This window comes from Lynx rufus, unplaced genomic scaffold (assembly GCF_022079265.1).
Source record: "Lynx rufus isolate CCGP_SWC_20201006 ecotype Redwood Valley unplaced genomic scaffold, mLynRuf1.p SCAF_2, whole genome shotgun sequence".
Lineage (NCBI taxonomy): Eukaryota > Metazoa > Chordata > Mammalia > Carnivora > Felidae > Lynx > Lynx rufus.
Genome location: NW_025814834.1, coordinates 1557037 through 1569115, shown reverse-complemented (window position 1 = coordinate 1569115; position 12079 = coordinate 1557037). Strand labels below are relative to the sequence as shown.

General features: G+C 59.4%; 1 protein-coding gene across 2 annotated transcripts; it reads right to left on the bottom strand.

The window, feature by feature from the left end:
* Window positions 1-2704: 2704 nt before the first annotated feature.
* Window positions 2705-11396, bottom strand: LOC124516425 (B-cell CLL/lymphoma 9-like protein). Of its 2 annotated transcripts, XM_047085746.1 has the most exons (3): window positions 10606-11396; window positions 10095-10500; window positions 7618-9168 (listed from the first exon to the last, which is right to left on the bottom strand). In XM_047085746.1, the coding sequence occupies exons 2-3, from the start codon at window positions 10344-10346 to the stop codon at window positions 8191-8193; spliced, it is 1230 nt and encodes a 409-aa protein (XP_046941702.1). In that variant the 5' UTR covers window positions 10347-10500; window positions 10606-11396; the 3' UTR covers window positions 7618-8190. The 2 variants fall into 2 exon arrangements, 1 of the variants encoding a protein (XP_046941702.1); XR_006963044.1 differs by lacking the exons at window positions 7618-9168; window positions 10095-10500; window positions 10606-11396 and adding exons at window positions 2705-6700; window positions 7333-7513.
* Between the last annotated feature and the right edge of the window lie 683 nt (window positions 11397-12079).

Genomic DNA, 12079 nt, shown 5'->3' with positions numbered 1-12079 from the left:
CGGGTCACAGAGGCGCGTACGTGACAGGACCAGCCGACAGCAGAGCAGGGCAATACTTAAATAAGAGTTTCAGAGAAGCACAGAGAGTCTTCCCTCATGACGGTGACAAAGCACAGTTGGCCTTGAACAACACAGGGGTGAGGGGTGCCTACCCCTCACGGTTGACCACAGAGAACTTTGAATTCCCCAGACTTTAACTACAAGTAGCCTACCACTGACCAGAAGCCTTACGGATGTCATAAGCAGCTGATTGATCCGTATTTTGTACACTGTATGCCTTGCATACTGTATTCTCACAACACAGTCAGCCAGAGAAAAGAAAACGTTTTTAAGGAAGTCACAGGGGAGAGAAAACGCATTTAGTGTGTACTGTAAAAAAGCAGACACAAGCAGTTCAACCTGCATTGCTCGAGGGTCATCTGCCACAGTCGAGATGCTGGGACACAGCAGCACGCTCAGTAAGTGGTCACAGCGCTTCCCACCATCTTGAGAGATCGCGGAGTCATCCAGCAAGTCTGGGTTGTGTGCCTACTGTGCGCCAGACCCCATGGGCGGCTCCGGGATGCACGTCGACATGCATCCCCTGAGGCCGGCACGTTCCGGCCGGAGGAGGCCTGTCTGTCAGTAAGTAAGTGCCGATGTTGCCACCCGGGTCCTACTTAAAGGCAAGGAGCCCAGAATACAGAAGAAGAAAGACAGGTGCACGTGGAACAGGATGTCAACTGCCACGGCGCTGGTTTCGTGTGTCTTCTGTCCAGACGCGTAGCTGGTGGCTGAGGGTGTGACACGGCACAGAGAGGGCGCGGTGCTGTCAGGGGGAAGGTGCACAGGGGTCCCCAGCGAGCGGGGAGAGGCCGTCGGACGGGGGGAGCCAGGCCGAGCCTGAGACAGCAGCCGCCCAGAGTGGGGACAGCCAGCAGCAGCCAGTCGACGGTGGCCCAACCTTCAGGCAAAGGGGGAAGTGTTTGCCTCCTCAACACAGCGGCCCGGGGTGCAGACTTGATGTCCCCGCTGGTGCCCGGTGTCCTGGATTCTGTGCCCAAACAGCTCTTGTGCTACCCAATATGCAGCCAAATGAGCCCCAGGCAGCCTTGTTTGCTGGTTCCTTGTGTAATGTAAATATGGTAGTTCCAAGATCCTGGAGTTGCATAAAATGTCACGTTTCTTTCCTGCTTTAAATAAAATAAACACTGTTTGAAATGCCCTGTCCCTCCTCTTGGGGGCCAGGAACCCAGGGGAGTCTCTGCTCCCATGACACATACACTCACGCCCCACACCCACTGGCAAAGACACTCTCCTCGACCGAACTTGAGCCAGGCTGCTCTGAGATGTGGTCACGGAGCAGGGGAGACAGAGATGGACGTCCGTGGACCCCGAGCCCCCACGATGCTGGCGGGACATTGCCAGCAGCTGTATTTCCTCCACTGGAGACACCTGTGAAGAATGAAGATGCGTCCAGGGAGGCCGAGTGACGGGTGACACAGGAGAGGCCAGGGGTCGGTGCGGGTCGCTAACCGGCGTGAACGCGCCAAGTCTCAGCAGCGGCCGTCTCACACACCGCGGCCCTGAAAACCGCCACCTCCTTTCCCAAGAAGGGGCAGCTGTTCGGGAGCCAAAGCAATATCCCAACAACTGGACTGTGTCACGTCTACGGGAGGACAGGGCGGTCCTGTTACGTTTTGCTCTGCGCCTTGTGTCCGGGCTCTGAGAGTATGTGGCACAAAGCAAGTGCTGACCACGCGCCTCCCGGAGGCGGAGTGCAGGGCCACACGGGCGAAAGGTGGCACGTGAGGGTGATGGAGCGAGGGAGGCAGGATGCGGGAGGGCGTTCAGCTGGGGACACGGGACTCGAGTCGCCCCGTCAGTGTTTCCCAAACTAGGTTCCAGCGAACACCGCCCTTCCCGCGCCGGGCTCTCGGGGTCAGCCCGCCAGTGGCCCCCGTCCCAGCGGCAGCTTCGTGGTGCAGGACACCCTCCTGGGGACGCTCCCGAAACTTCGCCACGGGGCTGCCTGTGGCCCCAGAGAGGGTGCCAGGGTCTCCTGGGGCAGGAGACAGGGGCTCCGGAATCAGAAAGAAAGTGAAGGACAGGCTGTCAACTCACCCAAACTTCCAGCCCTGAGGGGATCTTAGAGGGTGACGAACAGAACCTCCAACTTGTTTATGGCCACAGTTGTGCCACACAGTCAAGTGACTAAAAACCATCAGGTTGCTCACTTCAAAAGGGTGAACTTCACAATAGAGATTTTATTTTATTTTACATTTTTTAATGTTTATCTATTTTTGAGAGAGAGAGAGAGAGAGAGAGAAGCATAGCTCGAGCTGGGGAGGGACAGACAGAGAGGAAGACACAGAATCCGAAGCAGGCTCCAGGCTCCGAGCTGTCGGCACAGAGAGTCCCGTGTGAGGCTTGAATCCACAAACTGCGAGATCATGACCTGAGCCAAAGTCAGACACTTAACCGACTGAGCCCCTCAGGCGCCCCTATTTTATAACTTTTTAAAATATTTATTCACTATTTTTGAGAGACAGAGCTCGAGCTGGGGAGGGGCAGAGAGAGAGGGAGACACAGAATCCGAAGCAGCCCCAGGCTCGAGCTGTCGGCACAGAGCCCGACGCGGGGCTCGAACTCACGGACCGTGAGATCGCGACCTGAGCCGAAGTCGGCCGCTCAACCGACTGAGCCACCCAGACGCCCCTGCAATAAAGATTTTTTTGAAAACGGGCGTTTTCCACAACGGGGAGCCCCTGACCGAGCTTTGGCACGCAGGGGGGCCTGGTGACCCAGTTCGTCAGCGGAAAGAAGCTCGGGAACACGGAGAGAGAGCGGGTCTCAGGGGGCCCTCTGGACGGTGACCCAAAGGTTCCAAGGACACATTGATGCGGCTGAGTTAAACATAAAGAAAACACCCAAATGTGTGCGGGATTAATGGACGCGCCAAAACAGTCCATGCCCTTAAAGATCACGCGGGGAAGTCACCGCCCTGGGAACGCTTCGCCACAGCAGAAAATCACAGTCAGAAGCGGGAGACAGAACTCTTTCGACCCAGCCTGCCCATGGAACAAGGTGTCGCCGACCTGGGCTCCCTCCTTCCCTCACCCTGGCCTCACAGCAGAGGGTCGGTCCTTCCCCAGATTCCAGAACGGGAGGAAGAAACTGCCTAGGGGTCCGGGGCCTCACCCCAGGACTCCCCGACATGCATATGCCCATTGACGTGCCCAGAGATGTGTCTACACCAAGCACTGTCCACGCAGCCTCAAAGCAGAAGTGACTTGCCTCCAAGTTGTCCCCATCCTCCAAGGAGGCTTCTGAAGACCCAAAACCACAGCACGACACTTTCCTCTCTGCTAAAGTTAATTCTGGTTTTTCTCTTAGTTTTACTGCCATGAAGTCATTAATCGATGTCTCAAACCTCTCAGATTATAATTTTTAGATAATGTTCTACAACTGCGGAGTATTTAAATAACTCTTGCATGAGATTCTTACATTTTATCCTATTTATAAGTACTGTAATTACACTATCTTTATTATTGCCAATAAATTCACTAAAATAACCCAGACACACAGCCAGATTTTTGTCTTCTAAAATAAATTCAACTTTTTTCCTCCTTTGGTTTTATTGCTATTACTAAGTGTTTACGCCATGTTTTAGAGACCTGGAAAGATTACCATTTCAGGGTGGTGTTTTATGGGTTCGTTCCACACATGTGAATCTTATTAGTAAATGGCTCCCATCTCATGTGATTTCTAGACGGAGCAAATCGAACATTCCCGTCACTCTATTCAACACGTCTCTTCTATTGATCCAGAAACTGCGATATTTGGGCTCTCTCGCAGAAAGCAATTTCCTCTCGTTTGGTGTCACTGCTGTGGTTAGGGGACCATCGCTCAGGTTGACGCTGGACAGGACTGACATCCCCGGGACAGCGATGTGTGCGCGGAGCTTCCATGGCAGAGAATTTCCGAGCGCCCCGTCCCTTCCCGGGTCCTGGACCAGAGGACGGGGTGGGGGTGCGGCCGGCTCTCAGGGCCCCGAACGGGAACTTGGGTGTGGACGGACAGAAGGATTCCCTCTAGTCAGGAGACCGATAGGTTCAACTCACTAAATTTACGTTAAAAAAGTTTGGGGGACACCGTTACGACAGGTCGTGGTTTCCTTCAACACTCACGGTGTGAGCGTGTCGGCTCCGGGAGGCCGGCCCTGTGGACGCGGCTGCCTCCCCGCCTCGGCCCCGGGAACCAGGTCCCGACAAGGATCTCCTGCTCGCCTGTGAGTTTTCCTCCACGGGCAGCCCGTCCTCACCCAGGGTCCCCCTGCCCCACTCTGACCCTGGTCAGCGTCTCAGGACCCGGCTCCCCAGAGCTCACTTCGGGGGTTCCCACAGACGAGACGGGCCCATGGGCACATCCGACGGGGACCTGAGCCCAGCAGTGACCCCGAGGGCACGGGGTGGGGCTCGATCTGCTGCAGCCAACCTCCCCGGGCCTTCTGCAGGGAGACAGCCCGAACCCCGCTGACTGACCATTTCCAGGCATGGTGACCAGGATTCAAAACCCCGGGTCTGGCTTGATTGTTTCTTTTTCAAAATATACGCCAATATTTCTACATCTGGCTGAGACGGAATAACAGGAACTAGAGTTACCCTCTGGTCTGAACCAAGAAAACACCGGACAAAACAGGAAAGGGCTCTCTTGGAGACGCTGGCCATGAGGAAATGAAGGACATTATGCCGCAGGATGGGAACAAAGCCCAGCTGAGCCCCCCGCCCCCCGGTGCCGGCTCACCGCCTGGGGACAAGGGGCTGGAGTGTGGGGAGCTTGATAAGACAGACCCAGGACAGGGGAGCGCTGAGCAGGACACGCATCTGAGGAGAGCAGTAGTCACGCGACGACGAAACTCCGTGGCCCCCGACGAGGTAAAGCACACGACGTCTGGATCCGGTGAAATGCCACCGGGCGTGCCACGAAGCAGGGAAGTGTGACCCATTAGGACAAGTTGATTGAAACAGGGTGACGTGACACAGATGAATGTGTAGGTAGACAGGACACTGTGGCCCTCGTCATAACTTGACCCCATGTGTTCCAGGAGGGAGGGGGAGACGCGCACCTTAAACAGGGTGGAGAGAGGCCAGAAGGACCCAGATCACAGGCCCAGAGACAAGAACGGTGAGTCTCATATGGAAAGTGGCTGGATGGGATCAACGGAAGGTCCGACCTCGCAGATGGACTTGAACTTACTGAATTTGAAGGCAGCGTGAGGAAACACGGAGATCAAAACACTAAACCAAGGAGCACAGACTGCATGATTCCACCGACACACGGTTCTTGGACGTGAGAGCACAGAAGCGCCCCCCGCCCTTATCTGCAGGGGATGCTTCCAAGTCCCCCAGCGGATGCCCGAAGCCAGACACAGCACCAGACCCTCCAGAGACTGTTCTCTTCCACATACGCACCTGCGGTGAAGTGTACTTTAAACTCAGGCACAGTACGAAATTAGCAATAACTAATAATAGGGCAATTATAACCATGCACTATAATTAAAGGTACGTGAATGTGGTCTCTCTCTTCCCGAAATGTCTTCTTGCCCTGCACTCGCCCCTCCTCCTGGGAGGCTGGGAGGTGACGGAACGCCCACACGGTGAGGTGGGCCAGTGACGAGGGCTGGTGATGCAGGATCATCTGCTCCGGGACCACGGCTGAGCGCCGGTCACTGAGACCACAGTTAAGGGGGGGGACTGCTGCATTGCACAGTGACAGAACGGTGTCATCACGCACCTGGGGGTGGCGGGGATGGGCGGGCGTGGGCGGAAGGGGCCTCAGAGGAGCATGAGGGACTCCGGGGAGTAGGACAGGTTCAATATCCTGATTGAGGGGCAGCCTTCGTGGGAGCAAGCGCACGTCCACCTGACGAACCGTACCATGATTTAAAAACATTAAAACGTGGTGTAGGTCAACCGCAGCCCGATACAGCTGGTAAATGTGCAAGAGAGAGAGAGAGAGAGAATACATGAAAGGCTGCTCAGCGACGTTAGCCAGAGGCCCGTCTGGGCGGACTCACCATCAGTGGTTTTCATTCCCTTCTTTTTGCCGCCTGGTTTTGTTAACTTTGCAACCATGCGTTTGTGCTGCTTTTTGTATGATTACCTGTTGCTGCGTATTAAATAATCACGATTTAGTAGCTCGGCCAACGCTTGCTTCACTGGCCCACGGTTCTGTGGGGCAGGAGTCAGCATGGTGTGACCGGGTTCTCTGCTCAGGGTCTCACGAAGCCGGAACCGACGCGTGACCAGGCTGTGTCCCCTGCGGGCAGCTCTGGGGAAGAACCATCTCGTTCTCTTGACCTGTGGAGGCTGCCCGCACCCCCATGCTTGGTGGCCCTCGGGCCGGCAGCATCACGCGACCGTCTGCAGGCCAGCAGGACCACACGCGCTCTCTGATCCGACCTCCCCGCTCAGACGTAAAAGGCTCCAGCGACTGGGCCGGGCCCACCCAAACGACCTCCCTTTGGTTGACGTCCAAGTGCACTGGCCCGCAGCCTGAATTATACTCACGAAGTCCTCTTGGCCGTGTGAAGCGTCCACAGATGTGCCCACGCCCCATTGCACGGGGAAAAGTGTCCCAGGCAGGTGCCCCACGCGGGGAAATGTCGGGGCCCCTTTAGAATCCCGTCCTCCATAATTGGGTAAAAAGGTTAAGTTTTCTGTGAGATGAAAGGGACACAACTGAGCTGAGGTCTTGCCCAGGACCTGAGAACGAGCGGAGCCCTCGAGGCAGAGCCAGGGGTGGTGGGGGGCAGGCTGCAGAGAGGAGGGCGGCCCTCCGGCTCCTCACCCTCCCCCGTCCCCGGGCCGTGCGGTTTTCGGCCCCGGGGGGGGGGGGGGCACACGCCTGACGCTGAGCCAGGAGCTGGGTGAACGGCCGTGAGTTCCCATCGCTTCATCCGCTGTCCCCTGGGCCTCGGTCACCCCGGGGGGCCATGGGCCCCTGGCGCAGCCGCAGGGCTCGGAGGAACAGCAGAGCTCTTTCGGGCCTTGCCTTGGACCCGCAAACCCCAATCCTTCCAAAAGCCGTTCCTCGTCGGCACCTCACGCGGCACCTTCGCCACACGACCATTTGTCAGGACAGCGCAAGGGGGAGCGGTCCCTGCACGGCAGCGGGGGGACGTCCTCGGAAGCCCTCCTCCCCCCAGCCCGCCCAGAGCGCACGCCTCACGGCCCTGGCACGGGGGCACCGTCAGGGTCCCCTGGCCCACGCCCGAGGCTCTGAGGGGGAGGCGACTGCCTGTGTGCGCACGTCCCCCCGCTGCCCACGGTGGGTCCCCGGCGCCCTCACCATGAAGAGAGCACGTCTGGAACCTGGCTCTGTGCTCCCTCCTTCCAGAAGGACCAAGAGTGTCGGCCCCGGTGCTTTTCCCATGACCCCATGCAACCGGATGTGGAACCTGCCGGAACACGGCCTCCAAGGGCAGCGGTTCTGCTGCCTCAGGTGGAGTTACAACCTGGTCCTCATGCTCCGCGACCAGGCTCCGCCCGGAGACCCCGGCGCCGCCCCTCGGGCTCCCCGACCCTCTCACCTCCGTGTGACAGCCCCCGGGCCCCCCCACCGCCGTGTCCCAGGCCCATCTGCGCCCGGCGCAGCGCATCCTTGCGGGAAGATCACTCACATGTCCGTGACAGGGAAGCGGGTGACACGTGGAGAGGCGTTCACATCACACCCGGACGCCCGTGCTGTCCACAGAGCAGACAGAGAGGCCGCCTGGGCCGGGCCGGGAGCCCCGGGAGAGCCCTGCCCCGCTCGCCAGGTCCCTCTTCCCGGGGGGCTTGCCCCGGGGTCCCAGGGTCTGTCCGGGGCTGCGGCCGAGGGATGGATGCACTCTGTTCTGTCTTCACAGGCTGCGTGTTTTCACGTGTTTCTCCTTCAGCGTCTCATTGTTTTCCTCCCAGACCCAGCGGAGCATCACGTCGGGGGGCCGGGGGCGGAGAGACCGTATCTCTGTTTGTTTGGGTCGATAGAGCATTTTCTTTCCTTGTTCAACACTGTTCAGATTTCCAGATTGTTTTCCACCTCTCGATGGTATCTGGGCCGCGGCCAAAAGAAACACACGCGTGCGCCCGCGGCCGAGGCAGGAGCGCAGAGGCAGAGGTCTACGGCTCTTGTTACGTTAGCTTCTCCCGGGCAGATCTGTGTCCATTAATCACGACCAGGCAGGTCCGACTTCCCTGAAGCCAGCCCCCCGGGGTGGGGGTGGGGGGGTAAGTGCCACCAGCCCAGAGTGTATTTCTGGGAGCCAATGCCAGCGTTCTCCCGCAACGGCCAAGCGGGCAGCAACAAACCAGCGGACTTGAGAGGGAAGGCCACGCTCGCGGATGGCGGCAGCTCCCAGTTCTCTGAAGCATCGGGTCGGGAGGCGGGCAGCACGCAGCCCCGGTGCCCCGTGGTCCGTGAGGGTGACTGTGCCCAGCTACGGGGAGCCCCGCATCCCACCCGACGCCTGGCCCTGCAGGCCGTACATGCCGGGAGGGGACGCTCCTGTGGTCGCTCTGCCCCCATCACCCCACGACCCCGAGAAGGCCAGGACACACCTTGGAGACCCTCCGCTGCCAGTCTGGTTGATGTGGGTGTGGGCACACAGGTGAGGGTCCCCACCATCCTCAGTCGTGTGTGTGTGAGATATTTTGTAACTGGAAAGGAAGTCGTCTGTGAGTCTTTGGACCTCGGGTGCATCGTTGGAGAGCGGCTCCCCAGGGACCGAGGTCCTGGCGTTTCCCAGCAGGTGAGAGGGGACTCCGGGGCCAGAGAACTCCCTGGCACCCGCGGGATGTCCGCAAAGCTCAGGGCTAACCGGAGGAGGACAGGGCAGCGTGTGTGTGTGGGGGGGGGGGGGGCTGCTGTTCTGGAAGCCTGAGACACCCCCCCCACCCCGCCCTGCAACTTGCCAGGTCGAGGCCACACGGCTCTGGGCAGAGCTGAGGGACAGAGAGAAGCTGATAGCAACAAGGGCCAGCGGAGATGTCCACCTGTGGAGGCGCTGACTGTGCTCGTGGACCTGAGCAGCACCTGCTGTCCCCTGACACCCAGAACCACCAGCGTGCCCGGTGACCGGACTTCAGCTCCCCTCCCGCGTGGCACCTCCTCATGAGACCATGCTCCGAGTCCTGGTTTTCTTGGCTAAAACAGAGGTGGACAGATGAGAAGACCTCTAGGTCCCTCCTCTCCCAGGCTGTGGCTTCATGTGCGACACAGGTGTGACGCATGCAGGACCCACAGGACACCGGCAGGGGACCCTCAGCGTGGCGTGCAAATCCCCCCCGAGGGCATCTCTGTGGGACCAGCAGCCCACAGGCCCCCCGGGCATGACAACTCACCGAACCGGCTCCCCGTGGGGCAGGTCGTGCCTGGCCGCCAGCCCTGAGCCAGTGTCCCAGGTGCCACGGGCATCCCCCCCCCCCCCCCCCGCCACCACGTTCCCCGCCCAGTTCGCCAGGGCAACCAGTCGGCTGGGAGCTCAGCCCCTTCCCGCCTCTTCCTGGCCGGCTGCCCGGCCCCACTCAGGGCCTCACGCCCCCTGGAGGTGGTGGCCACAGAGCAGGGTCATCGGAGGGTGCTGCAGGCTAGAGAACCCTGGCTCCCGCGTGGAGCGCGGCGTCGAGAGGGGAGGGGTGCTAAGCTGGAGCAGAGTCCACGGTGGGGGGGGGGGGGTTCTAAGACCACGGTGCGCCACCTGCCCAGCCAGGCTGTGAAGCCACCGCCAGGCCGAGCAGCCGCCCCTCCCTCCGGCCGAGTGCGCGCTGCGTGAGCGGCCTGTCACCACGCGGGAAACTGCAAAGAAACCACCGTGTTTCTTCATCAAATCAGAAGAGAGTCCCTTCAAAACCGCTGCATCCAGTGCTCGCTCTTGGCAGCCCAGGCGCAGGGGACGTGGCCAGCACCCCGGTGTCCGGCTCCCCTTCCCTGGGCACCCACCGAGCCCCACCCCCTGCACCCTGTGGACGGCGCTGCCGTGTCAACGACTCTGGCGGCTGGGCCACGGAAAGAAGAGGCACAGGGACCCAGAAGCCCGGAGGAGCCGGCGCCCGACCTCCCCCACCTCCTACCTCCGCGGGACGGAGAGATGCCAGAGACTGGAGCGGCCGGGCCACGGCCGGGCTGAGCGTCTGTGCGGGGACAGGCGTCCGGGAGGGGGGCTCCGCCACAGTGCGTGCACCTGGGAGTAAAACCCCCCCCCCGGTGCCGAGCCGTCTCGTCGCTGCGATGCGGGCCTGGCCCAGCGGGGCGGCGCCCAGGCGGCGGGGGCCTGGAGCCGGGCCCCCCGCTCCCCACTGGCTGTAGAGCCCCAAGCAGAGCATCCTGCGTCCACGAACCTCAGCCCGTGCTTCTGGAAAGGCAGGCAGCAGGCCTAGTGCGCCGAGCAGCGTGAAAACCAGATGAGAAAACGTGCACGAGGGACCCGGGGCTTCAAACTCGCCCCAGCCGTCGGCAGACCGGCAGGTGACGTAGGAGCTGTCAAAGTGCGGGACTCGGAGTCAGGCAAGACACCCAGGTGGCAGGGCAGGGGTGCCTCCAAGCTCCTGTGACCCCCTCGGTGAACGGGGGTGAGATGCCCACCTGGGAACACGGCCACTTTCGAGACACGCTGCAGAGCCGAGATGCAAACGCGTCGAGAGTAAAATGACGGAAACGGGTGCATCACTCAGAGGCAGACGCGGGAAGGCTGGAGTGGCCGCCCCGGTGGCAAACACAATAGACTTGGGCCAAATATACTGCTGGGGGTCAGCGGGACGCTGTGCGACCGTCCGCGAGGAAGAGACAATCGCAGAGCACCCACCAGCACATCTCCAGGATCTGTGGAGCAAAAGGGGCAGGAATAGGAGTGCAAGAGACCTTTCGACAACCACGGCGGGAGACTTCAACACCCCCCGCGGCCCACAACAGATGTGGCCAGGACACCATCACCGGGAAATAGACCCAAGCGCACAGAAAACCTGCCAGCCTCCCACGGGGCGCCCCACCAACCACAGGAGACACCTTTCGTGAGCACGCACGGAACGTTCTCTGGCACAGACCACGTGCTGGCCGCAAATAAACCTCCATCGCGAGAAAGGACGGAAACAGCGCTGTGTTCTGTGACCGACACGAAATGGTAACCAAACCGGGAAGCTCGAAGCGACGTGTTAGACGACACGCCCTAAATAGTAAATAACTAAGGAGTCCAAGGATAAATCAGAAAGTAAGCCTCCGAATACTTCGAGATAAAACAAAAACGAGACCCAACAGGCCCGCACGTGCATGGTGTGGCTAAGCGTCGCTAGAAGGACGCTCATGCGCTAAGTGACTGCGTTAAAAAAGAACTATCTCGGGACGCCTGGGTGGCTCAGTCCGTTAAGCGTCTGACTCTTGATCTCGGCTCAGGTCGTGATCTCACGGTTCATCAGTTCAAGCCTGGAGCTGGGCTCTGCGCTGACAGTGCTGAGCCTGCTTGGGATTCTCTCTCCCTCTCTCTCTGCCCCTCCCCTGCTGGTGCTCTCTCTCAAAATAAACTTAAAAATAAAATAAAATAAAATCGTAAAAAAGGAAGAGACCTACCTCAAGTCTTTCTGACTTGCCATCTGATGACACCGGAAAAAGAAAGCACAATAAATGTCAAGGAAGCAGAGGGAAAGAGCTCGTAGAAATTAACATGGAAGTTAATGAAAGAGACAATGAAAAAAAAAAAAAAAAAAAAAGAAGAATCCATGAAATCAAAGCCGGTTCCTTGGAAAGTTCAATAAAGCGACGACCCGTTAGCCAGCCTGACCAAGGAGAAAAGAGAGGAGACTCCAAACTACTAAAATCAGAAAGGAAAAGAGGCGGCACCACCACCAACCTCACAATAACACAAAGGGTTGTAAAGGAAAGGGCGTGTTGGTGGGGATGGCAGCGCCCGGAGGCTGGCGCTCTGCAGGTGGGAATGCGACCGGAGCAGCCGCTGTGACGCCCGTCAGCCCCTCGGTGAATCAGAGCTACCGCGTGGCGCAGCGACCACTCCTGGGTAGACACTCAACAGAAGTGAAAACACGCGGCCACGCGAACAGTTGTGCAC